Source organism: Labeo rohita, chromosome 7 (genome assembly GCF_022985175.1).
Source record: "Labeo rohita strain BAU-BD-2019 chromosome 7, IGBB_LRoh.1.0, whole genome shotgun sequence".
Lineage (NCBI taxonomy): Eukaryota > Metazoa > Chordata > Actinopteri > Cypriniformes > Cyprinidae > Labeo > Labeo rohita.
The window spans coordinates 10,864,118-10,891,589 of NC_066875.1; the positions used below are offsets into that span (position 1 = coordinate 10,864,118).

Below are 27,472 nucleotides of genomic sequence, written 5' to 3' on the forward strand. Positions count from 1 at the left end.
TTATTTTTTTCTCAAAGTGACAACATATAGAGTAGTCAACATCTGAAGTGGATCAAAACCTTTCATCAAAGTTGTCCTAAAACCAAAATAATACCCATTCTTGTCTTAGGACAACTTTGATTAACTTTTTTGATTCACTTTAAATGTTGACTACTGTAGATCTCCAAAAATAAAAATAAATAAATGAATCAACAGACTTTTACATGCACACAAGAAACTTTTTTTCTGCCCTCAAAAAAAACTTTACATGCCTATGGGAGTTTTTGCATGCTTATGCTTTACGATTTCTAGTTTTATATAACATATTTCATTTGTGCATCACTGCCATCTTACTATGAATAAAATGAGAGCATGGATGCACATGAATTAATAGTACTCAAAATGTTACTTTTCTAGCAACCTCTAGTACCTCTAACATCAAGGCCTAATGTCCAATTTAACACATCCTCTGTGTTAAAATTTGGTTGCTTAAAATTTGCCAAGTTCAAGGGTCTATGAAAAAAAAAAAAATACAGGTACTGTAAACTGTTCAAAACTTGAAAAAACCTCAGGTCTCTTTAACATACTTTGTGGAGGCCAAGAAACCACTCCGCAAAATAGTCTGATGGCACAGTAGGTGGCTCAGTGTGCATTGTCCTGTATGCTAAGTTTAATGGTTTCTTGTACGCACATGAATGTCTGTTAATTTTTTTTGTTTCTGCAAAGGTCCTAGAGGCTATGTAATACAGTGATAAAAAATAGAGTGAGACCTGAATTTTGCATAATGAAAAAGTGCACCTTGAACTCATTTAGTTGTATTTAACAATCACTAGAAAAAACAGCTGCCAAGAAAAATCGCTTCTTGTACGATAAATTTACTTTCATTAAATTCATAATTTTTTATTATAAAAATCTAAATAGGGACAAAAGTCTGGAAACAAATATTTTTCCATACCCTGCTTTCTTTTTTTCCATACTTTTCCAGACCTGGAAAATATCTGAATCAAATTCCATACTTTTCCAAACCTCCTAGGAACCCTGCAGCAGTCATATTCACAAATGACTGTGTCTGATGATATAATCCAATAGAATCCAAATGTGTTAAAATGCACAAACATGCAGCTATAAAATGTTTAAAAATGGTAACTTTTTATTGACTTACAAATGAAGACAAATAGAGAAATAATTACTATGGAGTACTTTTATGATTTGGTTTTAAATAGGGTGAAGTCATGCATTAGCAAGGCGAACCCTAGATATATTCCTATGAGAATTAATCACAGTCTAAACCAAATATCTGCTAGTCTCCATCATCCTGGCCATCCTCCAAAAGGTACTCGCTGATTTCCATCCTCATCCGAGATCTGTGTAACAAAACAGGTAAGTCTTATTTATACAGAACAGATACAAGTTCAACAAAAAGCTACAATACTAGTGATATTTAGCAGAGGGTAAAGAACTGTCATTACTTGGCTCAAGTCAGTTCAATGTTGATTAACAGTGCCAATGTTGCCAAGTTCAATTAAGCTTTAAAGCAGCTTTACAGAATCTTTTTTTAGCTAAATTCAGTTTAAGTGTTTCTCATCTGATAGTGTCTCTTGAATCTCATGTCATTACTGCCATTACATGGAATTGCGAAATTATTTTATAAAGCCATGACAAAAAAAAAAAAAAAAAAAAAAAAAAAGGATGATTATCTGCAATTAACAATTTAACTTCAGTGTGGTCCTCACATTTTGTATTATGGCTTCAAAAGTCATACATAGTGCACAAGTCATCTGGACCACTTTTAAGTTGCTTTATTACTTTATTTTTGAAACTCGACAGTCCCAAATCCTCATTTGAACCTCAAAGAACATCTTTTGTGTTCTAGAGAAGAAGGAAAATCATGCTGGTTTGGAAGGGTGAGTAAATTATGACATTTATTTTTGAATAAAGTGTTTATTTAGGTTATGAAGAGGCATTTCACTACCTTTTCTGTCGTTTTTCTGCCTCTGTTATGACGTAAGGTGGAAGAGTGTTTGTTGCTTCCTGTAGAAGAGAGTAAGCTCGTATATTATTGACATATTACTGATACATATATGTGACCCAGGTTCACAAAACCAGTCATAAGGGTAATTTTCTCAAAATTAAGATTTATACATCATATGAAAGCTGAATAAATAAGCTTTTCATTGATGTATAGTTTGTTAGGATAGGGCAATATTTGGCCAAGATGCAGCTATTCAAATATTAGGAATCTGAGGGGGCGGGGGGGAATAAATAAATAAATATATATATATATATATATATATATAGCGAAAAATCACCATTAAAGTTCTTCAAATAATGTTCTTAATGTGTATTACTAATCAAAAATTAAGTTTTCATACATTTACAGTAGGAATTTTACAGAATATCTTAATGGAACATGATCTTTACTTAATTTCCTAATGATTTTAGCCATAAAAAAAAAAAAATCAATAATCTTGACCCATACAATGTATTTTTGGCTATTGCTACAAATAAACCTCAGCGACTTAAGACTGGTTTTGTGGTCCAGGGTCACATATTTATATGTGGACAGTTGACATCTATTTCCCTAAAACAATGAGGGTTCAAAATGTATATGAATGTTAACATAAATAGTATTATCATGTGACAAATCTTTGATGTACAAATGAAGAGTTTAGATGCAAAAGCTCCTAAATCCATCTGACATATTTCTTTAAAAGTACCATTTCTTTCTGTCTACTTTGTATAGGTTTCTATGTAAGTACTGGTACTTCTACAACATGAATGTCAGAGTGCTGAGCTTTTCTCAAACTCACCATGTCCTTGATGGTAAGCCTACAGCTGTAACACAAGAGTGTCTTCAAATCCTGATGCGAAGGCAACCTGAAATACAATTCAGAAAAAAAGCAGATTCCAACTACTGACTCACATTACGCTAAAACTTCAAAAAGAATACAGATGAAGGCCAAAACTTACCTGTTCGTGGAGCAGCAACCTCCAGTCCCACAACCCTGACCCCCCGCACAGCACTGCTCTGCAGGCTGTGCTAATGCATCTAGGGATGGGTCCTGATGCTTGATCTGGGACAGCTGCTCGGATACCAAAGTAGCATGAAAAGCAGAGGCTTTATCTGCCAAAAAAAAAAAAAAAACGCTTTTTGATTACTTATTATTCAAATATTCAAAATGCATTACCCTATTAGAAAGAGAAGCTTACGTTGCTCAAGCTGGTTTTTGGAACATGGTAGTTTTTATTTTTTGTTTTTTTTTGACATTTTTAGACATCTAGTTCACTGTAATAAGTACACAATGACAGTGAAGTAACAAACAAAACCGTAAGTATGTTTTTACTCTTAACCCAGCACTGTTGAGAACTACAGACCAGTATCTCTTCTTCCATTTAATGCAAAAACACTCCTGGACAGCAACCAGTCTGGTTTCAGAACTGAACATTCAACCGACACTGCCTTGCTCTCACTTGTTGCAAGAGCGTCTTCCAAATTTTCTTATTTTGCTGGATCTGTCCAGTGCTTTTGATACGGATATCCACCAAATCGTCCTGTCAACCCTACTGGTGAAGAGCATCTCAGGAACTGCACTCCAGTGGAGTGTCTTACTTCTCAGATAGGTTCTTCAAGGTATCTTGGAGAGGTGAGGTGTCCAAGTCACAACATCTAGCTACTGGGGTGCCTCAAGGCTCAGTTTTTGGACCTCTGTCTACATGGTATCACTAGGTTCAGTCATTCAGAAACATGGCTTTTCATATCACCGCTATGCTGATGACACTCAACTCTACGTTTCATTTCATCTTGATGATCCAATAATAGCTGCTTGCAACTCAGCATGTCTAACAGACATTTCTTGCTGGATAAAAAAAAAACCTTCAACTCAACCTTGGCAAGACAGAACAGCTTGTGGTTTCAGCAAAACCCTTACTTCATAATTTCACCATCCAGCTAGGCACAACAACCAATAACTCCTTCAAAAACAGCCAGAAACCTTAGAGTTATGATTGATGATCAGCTAAATTTCACAGACCACATTGCTAAAACTGCCCGGTCCTGCAGATTTGCTTTATACAACATGCTACACAACTTCTTGTTCAGGCTCTTGCTCTGTCCAGCCTGGAATATTGCAATACTCCTGGCAGGTCTTCCAGCCAGTTCTATCAAGCCTCTGCAACTAATTCAGAATGTGGCTGCAAGATTAGTCTTTAACAAGCCGAAAAGCGTGCATGTCACACCTCTGTTCATCACTTTGCACTGGCTACAAATAGCTGCTTCATAAAATTCAAGGCACTGATGTTTGCCTACAAAACAACCACTGGCTCTGCACCCCTTTACCTAAATTCACAAATTCAGACTTATGCGCCGTCCAGAAGCTTGCGTTATGCAAGTTTACAGTGCATTATACTGCCATCCTAAAGAGGCGCAAAAATCACTTTAACTGTTCCCTGCTGGTGGAATGACCTACCCAACTCAATCCAAGCAGTCCTTCTCAATCCAAGCAGTCCTTAGCCATGTTCAAGAAATGGCTAGAAACACATCTCTTCAATCTATACTTAATCCTCAAACACTGGCACTTTCTATTGTTTCTTTTTTATCTACTTGCTTTCTTTTTATAAAAAAAAAAAAAATGACCCTCTAAACATTAGTGTTCTCTATTCCTTTGACTTGTTTTTTTTATTTATTATAACCGAGACTTGTCACAGCACTAACATATTACTGCTCTTTTGTTGTTTTTGATTGCTTCTGTTGTCCTCATATGTAAGTCGCTTTAGATAATAGCGTCTGCTAAATGACTAAATGTAAATGTTATGTAATGTACATTTTGAATGCAATGTTACTAGAAATGTTATGCTTTTGTCGGTTTAAATTATGAAATAACTGCTGACAGCACTATTTTAGTCTTTTAGAGTCAGAAGCGTATCCGCAGCCTATATGGCAGCAAACGATACCCACATCTCATCAACGCTCTTACTTTCGCCTGACAAATTTTTCTTTTAAATTTAATCTGCACTAGATGCATTTATTTCCACAGAGCTTGTAAGTAAGTAAATGATGCAAGATGTTAGCTTTATGAGACTAATGAGCATAGGCAAAAGAAAGAGAATTCAATTATTTCCAAAATGCACTCATCCAAGACACTTTTATTTCATTAATTTTATTTCATTTAAGTCTTTGAGACTTTGATGGAATTGACTCTGCGGGTTCATTACGGTTTCTTTGACAGATCTGATTTCCACTATGTTACTCTGTGAGTTTGTGCGATCCATCTATCAGTGAATGCAATATAATGAAACCAATATCTGATTAAGGAAAAATGCTTAAATATTGTCAGTTGCAAATCAAACTCTGAATTAGATATCGAGGACCATGTCAGCATGTGGCATAACAGGACATCTGTTACATGTATAACCTACCTACTTTAGTGTCAAGAGCACAGAGACACAGCAGGCACTTAGAGGCAGGTTCAGCGGTTTGACATTGCGGGGGCATGACTGTATGAAGTTTCTCACTAGTTCTGGAAAGAAAACATTAAGACAAATTAGACCAACCGGCCTACCCATCAAATTAAATGCAATTATCAGAGGTAACCAACTGAATTCAGGGGCAAAGCTTGTGTTTTCAAATCAATTTACCTGTAGATAGTGCTAACAGTGGAGGGGAAGTCAGCCTGTAAGTTGGTGACGAAACTCTCCGTCAGTCGCTGGATGCTGGCTTTATCGTGGGTCTGAAATGAAAAAGGAGCTTACAGTTAAACCGCCAATATCAAAGTCAAGTCTCATATCGTAGCCTTCATTTCCTGAGCGAAGTCCCAACTCATGAAGTACTGGAATCAGATCTGTAGTTTCAGGTAACAAATTATCAAGTCTACTTAGAATAACTCATGTAAAATATCCAAGACAGATATCACAAAAAAAAAAAAAAAAAAAAAAAGCATCTTTATGTGTTTTGTCTCATATATATATATATATATATATATATATATATATATATATATATATATATATAATATTATATTATATTATATTATAATATAATATATATATATATATATATATATATATATATACACATACAAAGTAATATAGCATATCTCACATACCACACGGGCAGCAAGAGTGATATGACACAAGTGCTGATTTTTTCCCGATCCATCACGAGCATAAATAATTCAGTAAATAAAAAGCTGATATTGTGTTACATTTGAAATAAAATTCTCTGTTTTTGCTCAGTTTTGCAGAGAATATACAGTATCTCACAAAAGTGAGTACACCCCTCAATCATTTTAGTATATCTTCTCAAGGGACAATACTATAGAAATGAAACTTGGCTATATTTTAGAGTAGTCAATGTGCAACTTGTATAGCAGTGTATATTTACTGCCCCCTAAAAATAACTCAACATACAACCAATATTGTCAAAACAGCTGGCAACAAAAGGAAGTACACCCTAAGTGAACTTGTCAAAACTGTGTCAAAAGTGTCAATATATTGTGTTAGCACCATTGTTATCTAGCACTGCCTTAAACATTCTGGACATGGAATTCACCAGAGCTGCACAGGTTGTTGCTGGGATCCTCTTCAAATCCTCTATAATGACATCATGGAGCTGCTGGATGTTAGACACATGGTGCTTCTCCACCTTCTGTTTGAGGATGCACCATAGGTGCTCAATAGGGTTCAGGTCAGATCACCTGCACCTTCCTCAGCAAGGCAATTGTCATCTTGGTGGTGTGTTTGGGGTCATTATCATGTTGGAAAGCTGCCATTCGGCCCAGTTTCTGAAGGGAAGGCATTATGTTCTGCTTCAGAAATGTACAGTACATGATGGAATCCATGTTTCCCAGACCATGATGCTACCACCACCATGCTTGACTGTAGGAGAGAGATAGTTTTCTTGGTACTCCTCACCAGGGCACCACCACACATGCTGGACACCATCTGAGCCAAACAAGTTTATCTTAGTCTCATCAGACCATAGGACATGGTTCCAGTAATTCATGCTCTTGGACATGTTGTCTTTAGCAAACTGTTTACGAGCTTTCTTGTAAGCCAGCTTCAGAAGAGGCTTCCTTCTCGGATGACACCAATGCAAACCGGCTTGTTGCAGTATGCAGCGTATGGTCTGAGCACTGACAAGCGGACCTTCTACTTCTGCAACCTCTAAAGCAATGCTGGCAGCACTCATGCATCTGTTTTTTAAAGTCAGGTTTTACACCTGACACAGAATGAGCACTCAACTTTGTTGATCGACCCTTGCGAGACCTATTCCGAATGGAACCAGTCTTGGAAAACCTCTGTATGACCCTGGCCACAGTATTGTAACTCAGTTTCAGGTTGTTACTGAACCTCTTATTGCCTAGGCCATCTTTGTGGAGAGCAACAATTCTAATTCTCAAATCTTCAGAGTTCTTTGCCATGAGGTGCATTGTTAAACATCCAGTGGTCAGTATGAGAGAACTGTACTCAAAGCACCATATTTTAACTGCTCTAATACAAGATACACAACTTTGTGTGGTCTTGTCAAGAAGACAAAAACATGAACATGATAAATAGGACATGTGGCTTTGCATGGTTAAATTACATAGTGCTGTTATCACTTAGGGTGTACTCACTTTTGTTGTCAGCTATTTTGACAAAAATGGCTGTATGTTGAGTTATTTTTAGGGGACAGTAAATATACACTGCTATACAAGCTGCACATTGACTACTCTAAAATATATCCAAGTTTAATTTCTATAGTATTATTCCTTAAGACTAAAAATGTTGCTGAAATGTGAGGGGTGTACTTACTTTTGTGAGATACTGTATTACCTTTGAAGTCACAGCAGAATTGTTGTGCGTCTCCGAGCAACACAGCGGTGTTTAATTCTGAATGAATCTGCATTCTGAACAAATTGTGTGAACCAATGATTCAAAGGCCCATTCATAAAGTGAGCGGTTTACTTCATTCCTGAATGAATCAGCCCTTTGAACGAATCAAATGACTCAAAGACATTTGCTGCCACCTGCTGGCAGATTTAGTTTCTTATTTAGAGTATCATTTCTTAAATAAATAAATAAAAATAATAATAACAACAATAATAATAATAATAAAAATAAAAAAGGGATAGTTTACCCGAAAAAAATTAAATTCTGTCACCATTTACTCGGTCTCATGTTGTTTCAAACCTTTTATTTGTGGAACATAAAAGAAGGCATTTTGAAGACTGTTGGTAACAAAGCTGGTTGTTACCAGTGACTTTCATTGTATGAACAAAAAATACTGAGATGCTTCTCAAATTATCTTCTTTTATGTTAGGCCATTGCTGCCAGGGTTGCCAGGTTTTTACAACAAAACCCACCCAATTGTTACTCAAAATTAGCCCAGAACTAGCCCAATCGCGATTAGAGGGGGATCCCAATTAAAAATCGCATTACGCAAGGTAAAATAAACTTTCTTTGGTGGGGTACCCCTGGTAAAATTCACATTTCAGTGGATAAATATCATATTTTTGGGGTCGCTTCAACCCACAGACAGAAAAAATCATGGCAACACTGGTTGCAGCCTAAATGTAAATGTGCAATAAATTTTATGTTGAATCAAATAAATATTTTTTTCTAAAGCTACAATTTGTAATGTCTACTTGATACTTTCTCATTTAACACAAAAATTGCTTTAAATATTTATTTGTGGGTATTTTCACGGTCAAATTTATTTTGCAATTAATCTGATTAATTAATCGAAGCACCATGTAAATAATTAGATTAAAAATTTTAATCGACTGACAGCACTAGTAATCAGAAAGTTTAATTGCAAAGTCTACAAACGTTTCCAGAGTTTTCTGGACAAACTATCACAGGCAAACTCTGATGTGCAAAGTTTTTTCAAATAATTGCACAGCGACTCAGATTTGACTTCACTGTTTGCCTACGTCAGTACAGGACACAACTTAAAGACACTAAAAGTCTACTAGGGGAATCCATCTAAAGCGCTCTAGCACACTTGCTGACTTGCTTGAACATTAAGTAGGACAGGCCACATGGGGAATGAGAAGGTCTGTGGTATTGTAGACTTAAACTGAGAAAAAAAAAAAAAAAAAAAAACATATCCTTAAATAAGCAGAAGGTGAACCACTCCTCCCATTAACAGAACAAAAAGTCAAGCCAAAATTAAAAGAAAACTAATTTTGTAAAGAAAAAGTTACTTTACAGTCTTACTGTCTTAGTTAATTACTACTCTAATGCTACTTAAAACTTTAATTGCACAATTCCACGAGAATTAATCAAAGAGGACTCTAATGTCAACTTATTCAGTCAGTAGCTTAACCTGATATGGTTCCAAAACCAGTAGGAAAAACAGGCTGTGATGTATCACCACACGTATCCTCAACTAAGCTTTGACTCAATAACATTTGAAGGAGCATGAGAGAGACGCATGACTGAAGGCGTAATGATGTTAGCAGCAGAAGAAATGGCAGTGATGTAAGAACCACCGAGGGACATTATTCTTGGCCTGATGACAGACTCTCACCTTGGTATCCAGTCCTGAGATAAAAACTGAGGGCACATTAAACATCCTGCTGTAGATGGCAATCTCTTTGGATGAATAGTCCCTCATGGGCCGCACTATCACCACATCCCCATACCTTGGATCAGAGAAACCCTACAAAACAGACTCGAGTTGATATAAGAAACATTTGGGCTTGTTTTGATCGTACGACAGCTCAGAACAAACTTTACTCACCGTATCTGAAGCCAATGCCGCTCCGCGACCCAGAGCGATATTACTGAGCAGTTTGACGGCCAGTCGTGAACAGCTATCCCCCATCATGACCTTTGAATAGCCGTTCTCACGGGCAATGTGCAAAATCAGGTGCTGCCTGTAACAACAAACATTTATGAACTGAAATCATTGCCCTTACATATGAACATCCATTGCCCAGCCTACTTTTTCATACTGCACAGTGGATAAGCCATTTACATATCTTCTGGATCACTCCAGTTGGTGAGCTTAATATTAAAAGAAGACACATTACAGAAATATCCTCTATATGCTGTCTTCTTAACTGTTAGTTATAGGTGATAGGAAGCTTCAGAGCATGTACTGACTGTTATCCACTGTGAAGGCGAACGTCTCTAATCACTCCATCACTCACGGTTCTATCCAGTGAAGCTTTAAGCTCTATGAGAGACTGATTGACTGACTGATTCAATATCCAAACAGACTTCAAACATCCAGTTCTTCATAGATGATTGTTCACACAAAAGTGATCAGAGACAGGAAGAGTGAAGGGGTGCATGACGCAAAGCAAGACTATGAAAGCATCAGGCAAGTACCACAAAGAGCTTGAGGAAGATGACTCACTTAAGACATTATAATAAGTAAATAAAACACAAAGTGCTAATGATCTTGTGCTTGGCACTTCAAACACGCCTTTAAAGAAGTTACTGCCTGTCAATCTACTCACAATTTAAAGTAGTTAAAATAGAGTCAAGAAAATAATGGTTTTATTTTTCCTTGCGATAATGACTAGCTGGCTGAACATGATCCCTTACCAAATTAAGGTAACACTTTATTTTAAGGTGTTCTTGTTACACGTTACATGTACATACCATTATAATAAAAATAAATTATGCATAAATACATGCAAGTAACCCTAAACCAAACCCTAATCCCAACCCTACCCATATAGTAAGGTCAAGCAGTTAATTCATATTACTCAGTACTCTTTTACAAAATTACTTTTTTTAAATTGAGATTGCATCTGAATCTGAATAAATAAGCTTTCCATGTATGGTTTGTTAGGATTGGCCGATATATAACTATTTGAAAATCTGGAATCTGAAAATATTACTATTACTACATATTACTGATCAAAAATTAAGTTTTGATATATTTACGGTAGGAGATACAAAATATCTTCATGGAACATGATCTTTACTTAATATCCTAATATATTGCTACAAACATACCAGTGCTACTTATGAACGGTTTTGTGGCCCAGGGTCACAATATACAATTATATAATACACTGTAACAAGGACACCTTACGACAAAGTGTAACCCAAATTAATAACTACATGGACCAAAAAAAAAAAAAAAACTAAATAAATAAATTGCAGGATTTTGTCCATATAGTGAACTTCTAGTTCTTGCCCCCGAGTTTGAACTTCCAAAATGCAATATAAATGCAGCTTCAAAGGGCTCTAAACGATCTCAATCTTATCTGGCGAAGCGATTGGTTATTTTCTAAAAAAAATACATATATATACACACACACTTTTAAATTTAAATTTATATACTTTTTAACCTCAAATGCTTATCTTGTCTAGCTCTGCGTGAACTCTGTGTATTCTGGTTCATGACATTTAGGGTAGGTCGAAAAACTCATTTTCTTCTCCAACTTCAAAATCATCCTACATCCTTGCCTTTTTTTGTAAAGGTCTTTATACTTCTCTGCACACTCACTTTGTAAACACTGGGTCAGCACTTCTGCCACGATGTAGGACCATTTTGAAGTTGGAGGAGAAAATGAGATGGGAGTTTTTCGACATACCCTAACTGGGTCTTGAACCGGAATACACAGTTCATGCAGAGCTAGACAAGACAAGCATCTGAGGTTAAAAAGTACTGTACATAAACTGTCATTTTTATTTTTGAAAACTGATCGTTTCGCTAGATAAGAACCTATTTCCTCAGCTGGGATTGGTTAGAGCCCTCTGAAGCTGCACTTAAACTGCATTTTGGAAGTTCAAACTCGGGGGCACCATAGAAGTCCAGTATATGGAGAGAAATCCTGAAATATTTTCTTCAAAAAACATAACTTCTTTACAGCTGAAGAAAGAAAGACATGAACATCTTGGATGACAAGGGGTTGAGTAAATTATCTGTACATTTTTATTGTGGAAATAAACTTCTCCTTTAAGCTGAAATTATTATATTACCAGTATGGGAGAGGAAAACAAGTGAACAGACATGTAAGAGAAGAAAAAAAAAAAAAAAAAAAAAAAAAGGTTGCATGGGACAACATTAAAAATACAGCTTGGTTGTTTTACAAATTTATATAACAGCAGAATGAAGAAACTGACCCATTAGAACAGGGGTCACCAAACTTGTTCCTGGAGGGCCAGTGTCCTGCAGAGTTTTTACTCCAACTTTCCTCAACACACCTGCCTGGACGTTTCAAGTATACCTAGTAAGACCTTGATTAGCTGGTTCTGGTGTGTATGGTTAGGATTGGAGCTAGACTCTGCAGGGACACCGGCCCTCCAGGACCGGGTCTGGTGACCCCTGCATTAGAATGAAGCACCGTGTCCTAACCAAATGTTTTCCAAGTTTTGTCCTAACCAGCAATGCCAATACACAATGAGTGACAGAAGAGTATTTGGAATGGTTGTCATTTTGCAGCTAAAAGCTCAGCTACTTACTGTTTTGTCAATTTAGATTTTAAAAACATTTAATTTGAGTTGGAACATCATTGTGCATGACTTTAATAGCCATAATGATAGTGAGAATGGATAATTTATCTCAGATGTTGAAATAATTTTAAGGACTATGTGAACAAACAAGTATAACACTGCCTGCCAACACGCTCTTCTAAATGGCTGTGGTTTGTTATTGACTTAGTAGCGTTTTGTAGCTGTGACGTGTCTGGTGTGGAGAAAATCCACAGTTTTTGAATGTATGCAAATTTGAGTGTCCTCTGCATAAAAATTACATTTTAGATTTCAAAAGCTGACCAAGTGGAAAAATGCAGAGGTTGAAAAGCAAGTGGCCCAAAATTGATCTCTTGGGGATTCCAGATTGCATGACTCAGGCCTAAATCCACCCATGGTAATAACTTCCTTACAATCAGTGATGGAGAACTTAAACCAATTAAGTGCAGTATCAGAGAGGCCAAAGACATCTCTAGATGAGTAATTAAAAGAGAAAAGGTCTACAGTGTCAAAAGTGGAAATGAGATCAAGAAGGATCCAAACTGAATATTGGAAATGGGATGGAAATTACTAAGGATTTCATAATCAATGTTTGTCTTTTTTGGTGAGGTGCAACCACAGCAATTTTAAAAGAAGCTGCCACAACACCAGTACACAAAGAGTCATTTATAATACTCAAAACAACAGGACAAAAGGAAGCAAAACATAACTGAAACACTAGCAGGTATGGGAACAAGTAAGGAAGTGGCTGCTTTCATTTGAGAAACCACCTTTTGAAGGGAATATGAATCAAGTCTGCAGAAATTTGCAAAAGTAGTAACAGAATGAAAAGAAATATTCATATTAGAAAAAGAAAAAAAGTAGGGACACAAATGCATTTGCACACATTATCAATCTTGGTGCCAAAAAAGTAAAGAAAAATATTACAAAGATGAGCTGAAGCAGTAACATACGAGAAACTATTACAATTCAGCAATTTGTTAATGGAACTAAACAGCCATCTCAGATTTCTCTGATTTTTGTTAATTATCTTAGAAAAATAGTTAGGTCTGGCAGGAACAATACTAGCCTTATATTCATGTAAACAATCTTTCCATGTTTAATGATGAACAGTCAGACAAGAAAGATGCCACTTACGCTCCATTTTACGACAAGTCTTCATACTCAATACAACTAGTAAAAACCATTAACTGAATTAAAAGCGCAGTGACAAAGTCATTATTTAAATCAGCTTTGTGAAATGATTCTGTAAAATTAGCTCTCTGAACAAACAATTTTCTAAAACTCAATCAGATTTTATGGAGTGTGCTTCACTCAAAAAGAAAAGAAAAGAAAAGAGCAAAGTTTGCTAGAAACTCACCTTAAGGTCTGTAACATATCCTCTTTAGCTGTGAGTGTCTTCAGTGATGAGAACAGCCTCTCTAATGCCAGCTTGTGTTCGGGTGAATATGAAGAGTCCTCTATACTGAGTTTGGCTACAGCACTGGCTACATTCTCGTCTGTGAGTGTCTGTTTCTCTTTGATATACTGATCCACGGCTTGTTTATAGCTGGGATTGGACGGGTCTGGATCAGACGTGCCGGGCACCAGTACAGAAGTGGGCAGACTAAAAACCTGACACACAGTCAAGAGCAAAGCATTACACCAGTCAGAGTCTCTCTGGAGTTGCAAACAAACCCAACAAAGTCAAAGTGAAGCCCTGAAAGTGAAAGTACTGCAGCTGAAGCTCATTTAAGCGATGTCGACTAATCATGTCTCTAATGATAATTTGATTTTAATTAGTGCACACATGAAAGAAAATAAATCTTTTTATGTATGGGGTGTCAGACAGTTTACCTGCTCTAGAGGAACTATAAAGTAAGGGAAGCCAGTCTTTGCAAAGATGCCCCTTAGCTGAGCATTAGACCTCTCCCGCTCCTCTGCACTCCGGCCACAAGCTCTGCCATCTAATAAATTCCAAGCACAACTTAAAATATCACCAACCGTTCAACAATAAAGCAAACATTTGAGAAACATGAGTAATATCCTATTTGTCCAAGTCAAAGAGATTTACCATCAATGTGTATGATTCCAGGCACAAATCTTAACTTTTTGGGAGCCTCCCGACTTAGCCCCTGAAAAACAAAAGCAGAAAGTCACATTTACTTATATAGCACTTATTCAATACAGAATGTGTCAAAGCAGCTTTCCAGTAATACACAGGAAAATAAATGTTAATGTTGCAGATTATCAATTATGAAACAAATTCAATTTCAGCTGCAAAGCAGCTCTACAGAAGACAACAGTGTCATTATTTAGTGTTAATTTGGTTCAGTTTAATAAGAGTGTCAATGCTGCAATGTTACATTTGGCTATAAAACGCTCTACAGAAGGCAATTTAGCTATATTCACTTCAATCACAGTGCTGATGTTACAAAGTTAGTGCCATTATCATTATCAGTTCAATTCAGCTCAGATTTTGTTCTTATCTGATAAGAGTCTGTGGAGCTGAATGTTAAAATAACAGAATATTAATTGTTTTTCAGTAACTGAGCAAGCCAAAAGGCAAGGAACCAAAACTACACTGGATGACAGCATTGGAGAAAAAAAAAAAAAAAAAAAAATCTTGGACGAAACCAAGCTCAGTTGGTTCTTCTTTGGCTTAAATGATATAAATATGAACTAAACCATGCTAGAAATGTAGAGACTGCTGGAAGATGGCAGCATAGCTTGTTTTACATGGTTTCTATCTGGTTTAGATGGTAGATGATTCAGACTGTAAGCTTTTACGGCCAATGCAATGTCATATCCTCTTAGTCAAGCTGGTTAAAGCTAGTAGACCATTTTAAATGATCAGTAAACAAGCTACCATGTTCCTAAATCCAGCTTTACCACCTTACACAACTATGGCCCATTTTATTTAAAAAAAAAAAAAAAAAAAAAAAAAAAGCCTAGACAGCAAGAAAAAATATGGTCCATTTACCTCTTGAACTTGTGAGAGCATCGAGCAAGATGCTGCGCCACCAGAAACAGCAAGAAGAACCTAAGAAGTGCAATTAGTGTGAAAGTCAATGAATGAACATTTATGTTAAGTTCAACTGAAACTAAGGAGATGAGAAGTCAGTGTAGATTGTTCAGAGATCTAAGGATTAGGATTCAGATAGCAGCCTGAGTATGTAGCTTCAAGAGAGCAACCATACATGTTTTGTGTTATTATTAATTCAAGCATTTATCTCATTTATTAAGCATTGTAATTTTTATTATAGTTTTATATTTTATTTTAGAACATTCATTTCCAAGCTCTTGCAACGCTTTCTATTGTTGTTAAATTTTATAATTGTGTGGTTTCATAGGCTATTTGTCTTCAGATGAAAGAGATAAGACAATGTCTTAATTTCAAGGGGCCTCATTTATCAACAGTGCATAGAAAAGGTTCTATATTTTGTCCTTATATATACACATTGCTATATACACTAACCAAAATTATAAACGCAACACTTTTGTTTTTGCCCCCATTTTTCATGAGCTGAACTCAAAGATCTAAGACTTTTTCTATGTACACAAAAGGCCTATTTCTCTCAAATATTGTTCACAAATCTGTCTAAATCTGTGTTAGTGAGCACTTCTCCTTTGCTGAGATAATCCATCCACCTCATCACCTGCCATATCAAAATGCTGATTAGACAGCATGATTATTGCACAGGTGTGCCTTAGGCTGGCCACAATAAAAGGCCACTCTAAAATGTGCAGTTTTATCACACGGTTTTGAGGGAGTGTGCAATTGGTATGCTGACTGCAGGAATGTCCACCAGAGCTGTTGTCCGTGAATTGAATGTTCATTTCTCTACCATAAGCTGTCTCCAAAGGCGTTTCAGAGAATTTGGCAGTACATCCAACCGTCCTCACAACCGCAGACCACGTGTAACCACACCAGCACAGGACCTCCACATCCAGCATCTTCACCTCCAAGATCATCTGAGACCAGCCACCCAGACAGCTGCTGCAACAATCGGTTTGCATAACCAAACAATTTTTGCACAAACTGTCAGAAACCGTCTCAGTGAAGCTTATCTGCATGCTCGTCGTCCTCATCGGGGTCTCGACCTGACTGCAGTTTGTCGTCGTAACCGACTTGAGTGGGCAAATGCTCACATTCGATGGCGTCTGGCACCTTGGAGAGGTGTTCTCTTCATGGATGAATCCCGGTTTTCACTGTACAGGGCAGATGGCAGACAGCGTGTATGCCGTCGTGTGGGTGAGCGGTTTGCTGATGTCAACGTTGTGGATCAAGTGGCCCATGGTGGCGGTGGGGTTATGGTATGGGCAGCGTATGTTATAGACAACAAACAGATGTGCATTTTATGGATGGCATTTTGAAAGCACAGAGCTACCGTGACAAGATCCTGAGGCCCATTGTTGTGCCATTCATTCACGACCATCACCTCATGTTGCAGCATGATAATGTACGGCCCCATGTTGCAAGGATCTGAACACAATTCCTGAAAGCTGAAAACATCCCAGTTTTTGCATGGCCAGCATACTCACCGGACATGTCACTCATTGAGCATGTTTGGGTTGCTGTGGATCGGCGTATACGACAGCATGTTCCAGTTCCTGCCAATATCCAGCAACTTCGCACAGCCATTGAAGAGGAGTGGACCAACATTCCACAGGCCACAATTAACAACCTGATCAACTCTATGCGAAGGAGATGTGTTGCACTGTGTGAGGGAAATGGTGGTCACACCAGATACTGACACCCCCACCCCCGCCGGATCCCCCCAATACAGTAAAACTGCATGTTTTAGAGTGGCCTTTTATTGTGGCCAGCCTAAGGCACACCTGTGCAATAATCATGCTGTCTAATCAGCATCTTGATATGCCACACCTGTGAGGTGGATGGATTATCTCAGCAAAGGAGAAGTGCTCACTAACACAGATTTAGACAGATTTGTGAACAATATGAGAGAAATAGGCCTTTTGTGTACATAGAAAAAGTCTTAGATCTTTGAGTTCAGCTCATGAAAAATGGGGGCAAAAACAAAAATGTTGCATTTATAAGTTTGGTCAGTGTAGAAATACAAAGTTGGTAAACCACACAATTTGTGTGAAACTACTCTAATGCACTCAGTACGCACACTGAGTGCCCTGAGATAAATGAGGGCCCAGGTTTTTAATGTCACAGGATAAAGCAGTAATTTTATCAGTATTCTTAATCATCATTACTTTGTATTAGAAAGTTTTAGTTAATACAGTTTTGGGCACCAGAAAAAAAAATACAATCGTAATATTCCTTGCATAACAATGTCAATAAAAATTAGAGTTTCTCACTCTTTTTGACCAATGAATTGCCACTGATTTGTCCATAGGATTAAAAAAAATAAATAAATAAAATAAAATAAAAATGATTCCACTGATTTGCTAATGAGTCAGTTCAACCATTTTGTGAACCAGAAACTGATATATACGATATATATGATTTTTAATAATTCCCTGATATTATCTGGGTTTCCATTACTGTGAAACCCATAATGTCAATTCCACTGAAACTGAGGAGGTCAAGACACTATTATCTCTATGTTCTTTTTTTTTTAATATTTACCTTCTCCTGGGGAAAGATGACACGATTCTTTCCCAGCATGGCCCGAAACTTGTGTATGAAGTACTCCTTAAAGCAGGACCTAGTAAACATTTAGATACATTTTTTGATAAGACTGCATCAAATAATTAAGTGTAAGCGACACATTGAGAAGATTAATGTCGCCTACCTGCAAAATGCATCATTGACCCGAATGATGAGCACAGCAGTTTCCTCCTTACATTTCATACACTTCCTGTTTAGCCTAAACCTGTGTCACAGACAAAGGAGTTAGTGCAATTTGTCAATACGGACAAGGAAAACTATGAATCACTGTAGTGCTAAAGTATTATTTTAGTAACGTTAGCATATTAATGTGCAAGAATATGGTTGCCATTCAGTATCACGCCGTGACTCAAAGTACCATCATTGTATCAATGTGTACACTATGCACATTATGTTCACAGCAAAGTACTGTGGTGTTGGTACAATTGTGGAGTCATATCAGCAGTGATATAAAGGTAAAGTTACTCTCATATACTCCAAAACACTGCAATGCCATTATGGTTCTTAAACAATTGTTGCCACTACAGCGGTTGTTCAATTCAACTCACGTCGGCACAGGTATCTTCTCCTGGTTACACTCCAGACCATTATAGTCTTCTTCAACTTGACACATGACCGCTTCAGATTCACAAAACGTTCAGACAAAACGGGTCCAACCGTACGATGCCTTTCCTCAGCCAGTTTAGAAGTGAACAGCTCTTTCAATACTTATTCAAGATAATCGTTTAATTGACATACTAGCATAAGCTTGTTCTCACATGGGCAGTGTATTTTCCTGACCCCTTTTGATGACGTACCGTGACCACGCCCACATGTTTGCGTCGTTAGATTACCTCAGTGTTAACAACATTTTTGTTTAATGTTTAAATGTTATCTGTTGTCTTGATGTATTATGTTTATTTTCTGTGGGTTAATGAGTACCCTATACACATACAAAAACCTTTTGATTCGAAAAAAACAACAACAGCAAAGCATGCGCATTGGGTATATGTAAAGTTTTTAAGTTATCTTCTCTTTTTTTATTTTCTGAAATTTGTAAAATGATTTATTTTGTTTATTGACATTAAACTGTTATATCATTCGTATGACATGCATATATCAAGATAAAATATTAAAATACTATTATGTTGTTATTATTTATTTTTTTGTTTATCGTCATTTTAGCTATAGTGTTTGCATCGTATGATTTTAATGTATTTTAAAAGGATAGCATTTTCGGTCAAAAAGAACTGTTCCAAATATTACAATTTTGTCACTATTTTATCCTACAGAAATAATATTCATTCCTATTTTTTATTATTGACAACGTAGACCTATGTCTCATTCACTACATTCATGTTGACGCCATCTATCTATGCTCTATGGAATTGTGAGTGCCATATCTGGGAAATGTAGTTCTATTAAACAGTCACTCTGCGAAAATAAACGCTGTAAAAACTACAACTCCCATCATTTTGTTGGTCTAATCGGATCGAGACCGTTCCGTTAAAGCTACCATGTAATGTTTACTTCTTTGGAACAACGGCGTGTCCTCCTTCGTTAACAGTGTTGGAGATCGCAGATGCAGTATCTAATGTTGTGTAAATCACACTTTCCCTGCGAGACATTCGTTAAAACCACGGAATCCTATTTGCATCGGCAGTATTAGTGGTTCATCCTGCGGTCTGTGTTCATGATGGCGATGTTCCGCAGTTTTGTGTCTGCTGCTCAGCTCAGGCAGCATCAGCAGCAAAATGGAGCCGCAGCAGCCGCACCTGGGGAAAGCCTGGAGAGCCAGTTCTCCTGTCCCATCTGTCTGGAGGTGTACCACAAACCTGTCAGCATCGCAAGCTGCGCCCATACGTGAGTATAGTGGCCTTTCTTTAATATTCATTGAGTGTTTCTGTTGTAGAAGCAAAACATCAATTTTTGAGTGGTCACTTTGGCATTGGCATTCATGCATGTACACTTCCTACAATATGCGTTAATTGCAAAAATATTTTAATGATGTGGAGAAAAGATTTTTCCAACCGCATTGTTTTAGAGAATAATAAATTAAAAGCCCCACACACGCTTTCAATCATAGTTTAATTATTTTATTTAAGATAAATTCTGTAATGTCACTCTTTGAAGATGAAAAACAGTTTGCATCCCTTTGTGCTTGCACGACTCCAACATCATGTTTCTTTGTCAGCCTTGGGACATAAAAAAGGATGCTCGACATTGGCATCCTTTAATTTGTTTATGCATTTCATGAGCTTACAGTTTTCTAAATGATTTCGACAAAAAAATAGAAGCATCATATCCGTCAGTTGGGGTTTTTAAGTTTCACTTCCCATCTGTGAGCTACGCAGGAGAGAACAAAGCGAGAAAGCTGCGAGTGATATTTTATAGTGATGTCTGTTTCGATTCTTTTGAAAGAATCATTCGAACCGAACCGCAAACCAGTCGGAACCGGGTTTGAGTTATCAGTGTCTTACGTACTTTTTAATATGTGTGCGTTGATTGGGAGCACAATTAGGTTTAACGTTACTCTAATTAAAATTGTAGCATTTCATATCGCTTATTATGGTTATAAAATGCATTTACCCTGTTTTGAGTTGACACTTTTGATGCAAACTTGGTCAAATGAAGAACCAAGCGTACGTGTTTTTAAGAACCAGAAATACGCTTGACGGGGTACTTGCGTGACATTAAAACAAACCCGAATTATGAAATGAGTCACTGAATCGGTTCCTGAAACAATGCATTGAAACGAATGTTCAAAAGAACCGATTCACTAAAGAGTTGAACTTTCCGACTTCAATACCGTTTCACGTAAGAGACTGTATAAAACACTCCACAGCCCACCATGGAAAAACGTGACATTGAAAAAGGCTTTCAGAAATCTCTGCTATTGCCCTGGTAAATGCTGTCACTCACTTTAACTTTAAAAAAAAAAAAAAAACGTCAAACAGCAACGTGCACAATACAACAGTGTTATTACTTTCTTTCTGAAAGTCTCTTACAGCATAAAATAGTGCTCAGTAATATAACAGTTTCTTTTTGCTGAATGTATTTTCTTTTCATAAGTTAGAGGAATACATTTAATGCAAATTCTTAGTAATGTTTACATTTTTACAATCCTAATAGTACAAGTAGTATGAACTTATATAATTCAGAAATGATGTAGTGTGATTGAGTTTCATTTGTGAAACAAAAAATCATCTGGAAATTCTACTGTAGAATTACACTTTCAGAGTATTGTTACACATAATTAAGGTCATACAGTAAAAGATTGAAGAACTGAAGAAATTTTAATACAGGAAATGTTAACATAAGGGTTCTGAATTTATATAATATAAAACAGTATAAAATAACCCACACTTGCTTTGAATGGCTGAATTGGTCACTCTTTGATCCATGGAGCAGTACTGTGCTTCATAACAATAGATACATTTAGAGACACATTTGAACTGTCAGTATCTCCGCTACTTCAATTGTCAATATATGCAAATTCACTTTGCAAAAGTCTTCACTTTTTGTCTTCACAGTTAATCTAATAAGGGCTAATTTGTGGATTTTATTTTTTATTATGTAGATGTTAATGAACAAGTCAAACACAGCAAATTGTGCCTTTGATAACTGACATGTTTTGGTGCTTTTCTGTAATGAAGAGTAAAGCTTGACATCCTAAACATAGATTGCTTTTCACCTGGAGGTCTGAGTAGAGCATTACTGGGAGGAGATTGGTTATCGCTGCTAGTTTCATGCTGAAAAACCCAGGGACTGCCCTTGCCCTTTTACTGCCCTTTCAGGAAAAAATGAATTTTTGATGAGGGAAACACAGTAACCTTCACACAGCTGCTGTAAACCTGAGGGATCTATTTTTTCTTGATAATTGATGCTTAACCCTGAAAAGCCTGACATGTGAAATAATAGTTTGAAAAACCACATTTTTTGAAATGGAACATTTTATTGAACCTATAAAAGTGTGCATGGTATTTCATTATCATATATGCATATGTGCAGACATATAGAAATATAGTGCATCCCACCTTTGCAAACATTACATACTGATTTAATTGCTATGAAATTTGTGTTCTAATGAGTTTTATGCAATTAAATAGGGCAGTTGTCACTGAAGCACCTGTACCACCCTGACAACAATAAGAGGCACACAGACTTCGCTTGTCTACATGCTCATTTTCTAATGCATCCCATGCTCTACCTGCTGAATACAGATTAGATGGTTTTATAAGTAGGTTAAAAAAAAACTGTCCTAATCCTTATCTCTCTATGCCACCGCCACCATATGTTCCTGCCAGAGATACAGGTGAGATTGTAGCACATTGATTAAACTGTAGTTGACCGCCCTCATAAATAATGTGGGCTGGAGTTTTCTGATGCTGTCTTTGGTTTTGTACAGAACTGCCCACACTCCTATAACACATTCATATAACACATTCACGGGATGTGCAATGCTGTGGCTCCTCTCAAGAGTAGGAGGCATATGCCTAAAGATGTATCCTTTTTAAGCCTTTTTTGTTTCCCCTTTCATGTTGCTTTCTTTTATTTGCATCAGAAAAGATTTGGTAGTATATCTGTGATTTTTTTTGAGATTTGCATTTGGTTTAATTACACAAGGATCATGTCAGGTTGACATGAGGGTGAGTAAATGTCAACCCCTTATATTTCAGTTAATCGTCTCTGTTTGTCCAGTGGTCATAACTGATTTGCTGAAAAGAAAATAATAATCTTGATTATGTTTGTGATCCACTAACATTTCCGCTCACACATACTTATTCATTCACACCTGTTGTGGCTCAGAGCTTAGGCCTTGTCCACACTAATACGTTTTTGTTTGAAAACACATCTTTTTCTGTCCAATTTGGCCTTCCGTCCACACTGAGATGGCATTTTTTGTCACAGAAAATAGCTTTTTGAAAACATTCTCCAAAGTGAATTCTTGAAAAAGAAAAAAGCCCTTTTTGCATTGTAGTGTGGACTGTGAAAATGGAGGTTTTGGAAACAATGATGCATGTTTAGTCACGTGACGCATTGTGCCAATAGACATCTATTTTTATATTGTTATTGTGCCTGTTATGTGTCATTCACTTTCATACTGTTGCTACAGATGTTACTTCAGTCTTCATATCTCCGTCTTGATGACAGAAAATTTACTCGTGATTGTTGTTTGCAGCAAAACATTAGGGCAGTTGCCTTTTTGATCAGACATAATGGTAAGTGAGTGTGTCAGTGAATGGTGAGATATTTTTCTAAATAAAATGATCTTGCCAGAAAGAACTTCTCTCCGTATCATCTCCGTGAGCTTTTTTGAGGCTTTACGCATGCGCAGTAAAGCAAATTTAACATTTTCTGGTGTTTCAGTGTGGATGAGACACTTTTGGAAAACGCTAGTGTGGATGGAAAGCATTTTAAAATGAAAACGCTGTTAAGCATATAATGTTTTTTCCAAACTCAAAATTGATCATACTCCTTTTTGTCTGTTTTGATCATACTAAAAAATGTATGTATGCTAATGTATATTAAAATGTTTAACTAACTAATTAGATTTTTTTGGAACATATACAAGTATGTATATATAGCAAAACAGATTATAACAGCTAATAATATAATACACGTGTGTGTGTGTGTGTGTGTGTGTGTGTGTGTGTGTTGGATCTTGGACCACAAAACCAGTCTTAAGTAACACAGGTATGTTTGTAGCAATAGCCAAAAATACATTGTATGGGTCCAAATTATAGATTTTCTTTTATGCCAAAAGTCATTAGGATGTTAAGTAAAGACCATGTTCCATGAAGATATTTTGTAAATTTCCTACCATAAATATATCAAAACTTAATTTTTAATTAGTGATATGCATCGCTAAGAGCTTTATTTGCACAATTTTAAAGGCGATTTTTCTCTTTTTTTGCACCCTTAGATTCCAGATTTTCAAATAGTTGTATCTCTGCCAAATGTTGTCCTGTCCTAACAAACCATACATCAATGGAATAAATCTAATGTATAAATCTCAATTTTAAAAAATTGACCCTTATGTGGTCCAGAGTCACATATATACACAGGACAAGTTTTTGCTGCTTTGTTGGTTAATTAGAAGAGCAGTGTTTTAGAGGTTAAGATGCAGACACACCAAAATAAATCATTCATGTTTTGATTTCCCTGAGAAGTGTAAACACAGCTCTTTGGCACTATCACTCCTCTGTTTGTTTGAACATCCTGACCAGCCTGCAGACAGCAATGTAGGCTCAACCCCAGGCGAGATCTGTTTGTCCAACTAATGGCGCCTACATTTGTTGTGTTGTCTTGTTGTATTTGGTTGGTTATATTTCCTTGTTGTTAAGTCTTCAGAAAACTTGGTTTTAAAGTTAAGGCTGATCTTGGCTTCTGTTAAGTGCATCAGATGGCTGGTGGAGTTTAGATCTTAACGTTCCTGGTTCAGTGACACATTCAAGCACAACACATGGTGCTTTCTCTAGAGCTATTGAATTATTCACCACAGTTAAATGAGATGCCAACGCATGAATACTGTTGTGTTAAGAATGATTGAGGGGGGCTCTTAAGGTGAGGAAGAGACAACAGTGAGAAGATGAAAGGAAGGAGGAGCTGATGAATGAGAGAGAAAGATGCATGGAAGTATAGATTTTTGAAAGGCTTTGCTATAGGCTAGTGACTGCATGTGTTAGATGAAATATCTCTTTTAACCACAGAAGACTCAGAAATACAAGACTATTGCAATTACTAGGCTCATATACATGTTATATATACAGTTGTATCCAGAATTATTAACACCCTTGGTAAATATGAACCAAGAAGCCTGTGAAAATAAATCTGCATTGTTAATCCTTTTGATCCTTTTGATTATGAACATGCTTTTGTCCAGCCATGGCTTCCTGTTTTACAGGAATATAAATGTGAGGGAAAACAAAGGCCAAATTCCTTTAAAGGAGAACTCCACTTTCAGAACAACAATTTACAAATAATTTACTCACCCTTTTGTCATCCAAGATGTTCATGTCTTTCTGTCTTCAGTCGTAAAGAAATTATGGTTTTTGAGGAAAGCATTTCAGATTTTGAGCTTCTCAAATGTAGTTTAAATGCAGCTTGATCCCAGCCAAGGAAGAAGGGTCTTATCTAGCAAAACGATCTGTAATTCTTTTTTTTTTTTTTTTTTTTTGAAAAATAAAAATTTGTATACTTTTTAAGCACATAAACATGTGTAGCACAGGCTCTGGGAAGCGTGTTCACAATGCAACGAAATTAGTGATGGGTCGTTCTTGAACGATTTGTTCTTTTTAAATGAATCTTTAATGTGACTTGGAAAGAATGAGTCGTCTCGGTGAGTGATTTGTTCAGTCGCGCATGTGCAACATCCTGTTAGGTTCTGTACTGGAATTAGTTCACCTGTTTCGAGTCTTCGGGTTTTTCGAGTCGTTTGTTCATCTTATGGGGCTGTCACATGATGAACAAACAACTCGAACCCGAAGACTCGAGAGACGAACTAATCAATTATTTTTCCGGCTCACACTGCATTGGTTGAGCTTATGGGGCTGTCACGTTATGAACAAACGACTCAAACCCGAAAACTGGTCAGATAAGAGGTGAGGTGAGCTAATCATAGACTAAAGACGCAGGTAAACAATGAATTAATCTTTTCTGTTTCTTATAGCATTATAGTTTTGTCTTGATGTAGTGTAATCAACGTTTGTGTAAGCAGTAGATGTGTTAGGGAAGTAACATGTAACATTTTAATTATATTTTGCTAAAATGAACAAAATGACAAGAAAAAAGGTTCGTTCATTTTGCTGTCAAGGCTAAGTTGGTAAAATGATCAGAACTTCCAATCATCACTGCTACGAATCACGTCTAAGTTCATCGTCTGTGGACGGCTAAAAAAGTTAGAGTATGGCGAAAAACTCCATCTTATTTTCTCCTACAATTTCAAATCGTACCTTTTTGTTTGTAAACAGCGTTTGACTTGACTTACTTGCACTTTCTTAGTCTTTGCGCAGTCGCTTTGTAAACACTGGGTCTGTAGTTTGACCTTTTGATGTGATTCAATAGTACTTAGCATTGTGAATGCACATCCCAGAGCCTGTGCTGCACAAGCTTTTGTGCTTAAAAAGTATACATATTTTTAGTTTCCGGAAAAAAAAATGACCGATCGTTTTGCTAGATAAGACCCTTCTTCCTCGGCTGGGATCATTTAGAGCCCTTTGAAGCTGCATTTAAACTACATTTTAGGAAGTTCAAAATCAGGGCACCAATCAAGTCAGTTATATGAAGAAAAATCCTGAAATGCTTTCCTCAAAAACCATAATTTCTTTACGACTGAAGACAGAAAGACATGAACATCTTGGATGACAAGGGGAGAGTAAATTATTTGTGAATTGTTGTTCAGGAAGTGGACTTTTCCTTTAGTCATCAATCACAATGAGTAAAACCAAAGAATGTAGTTCTGATGTTCAGCAAAAGATTATTTCTGTAAGAAGATATCTAAAGCACTGAACATTCCCATTTCCACCATCAAAGTAATAATTAAGAATTTCCACTCAATAGAAAATGTTACAGATGTGCCTGGAAGAGGATGTGTGTCTATATTGTCTTCAAGCAAGGCAAGGAGGATAGTTTGAGTGGTTCCAAGGACACTCTGGAGAATTGCAGAAAATAGTTGAATCTCAAGGTCAGAATACCTCAAAAAAAGAAAAAAAAAAATCAAACAGCACCTACACCATCCCCAAGATCTTTGGGAGCGTTTCAAGAAAAAAATCTTCTGCTCTCATCCAAAAACACTCTCCAGCATATTAATTTGCCAGACACCATGCCACTTCTAATGGGACTGGATTCTATGGTCAGATAAAAGTAAAAAATGAAGATGGCTTTTGGTGCACATAAAAAAGTACCCCATGTGTGCAATAAAATATACTGCTGTGTCTTTAATGTTGTGGGTCTATTTTTTTCTGTCAGAGTTCCAGGTATTCTAACAGCAACAGATAAAAAATCTAAACCTTACCGTCCCTGCTAGAAACCTTATAATGGGCAGTGGCTGGATCTTCCATTAGGACAACAATTAAAAAAAAAAAAAAAAAAAAAAAAACCATCAAAATCAACACAAAAATACATCAGCCATGGCCATCCCAGGTCCTTGATCTGAAAATTAGTGGGGTGAAGTGAAGATGAGAGTGCATGAACATCGACACAATTTGAAAGAGAGAAAATGGTCTATATTCTCTTGTCAGATGATGTCCTAACCAGGAATTATAGGAAAGAGCTTGGAAAATGGAGGTTTCAAAAAGTATTAAATAAAAGGGTGTCATAAATTGTGGCCAACGTGGATTTGAGAAAAACCTTTATTTCGTAATGAGACTGTCACCTCCCCTCCCCAACCTTCCATTTTCAATGATTTTTACAGGCTTCAAAGTGAACTAATGAGTTCTTAATCTTACACTGTGAGAATCATGAGCAAAAAAT

At 36.7% G+C, this 27,472-nt stretch overlaps 2 protein-coding genes across 2 annotated transcripts in view; one reads left to right on the forward strand and one right to left on the reverse strand.

The window, feature by feature from the left end:
• Positions 1-1,104: 1,104 nt before the first annotated feature.
• On the reverse strand, positions 1,105-18,816 carry ctu2 (cytosolic thiouridylase subunit 2 homolog (S. pombe)). Its single transcript, XM_051116191.1, has 15 exons — positions 18,568-18,816; positions 18,144-18,224; positions 17,978-18,056; positions 15,359-15,418; positions 14,450-14,510; positions 14,233-14,342; positions 13,757-14,010; positions 9,704-9,839; positions 9,491-9,622; positions 5,614-5,705; positions 5,395-5,495; positions 2,950-3,103; positions 2,790-2,856; positions 1,952-2,010; positions 1,105-1,343 (listed from the first exon to the last, which is right to left on the reverse strand). The coding sequence occupies exons 1-15, from the start codon at positions 18,630-18,632 to the stop codon at positions 1,280-1,282; spliced, it is 1,515 nt and encodes a 504-aa protein (XP_050972148.1). The 5' UTR covers positions 18,633-18,816; the 3' UTR covers positions 1,105-1,279.
• A 664-nt stretch (positions 18,817-19,480) lies between these two features.
• The window catches only part of LOC127168166 (E3 ubiquitin-protein ligase RNF166), a 29,545-nt gene continuing 21,553 nt past the window's right edge, over positions 19,481-27,472 (forward strand). Inside the window, exon 1 of the mRNA XM_051114760.1 lies at positions 19,481-19,861. Coding sequence (XP_050970717.1) covers positions 19,692-19,861 — 170 coding nt within the window. The 5' untranslated portion in view covers positions 19,481-19,691. The remainder of the gene's footprint in view (positions 19,862-27,472) is intronic.

Excerpts from the sequence above, each read along its gene's own strand:
- ctu2 (XM_051116191.1), bottom strand. The coding sequence starts at position 18,632 with ATGTGTCAAGTTGAAGAAGACTATAATGGTCTGGAGTGTAACCAGGAG. Across the intron at positions 9,840-13,756 it reads GATATGTTACAGACCTTAAG|GCAGCACCTGATTTTGCACA; the intron begins GTGAGTTTCTAG and ends TTGTTGTTACAG. Across the intron at positions 1,344-1,951 it reads GCAGAAAAACGACAGAAAAG|ATCTCGGATGAGGATGGAAA; the intron begins GTAGTGAAATGC and ends TTTGTTACACAG.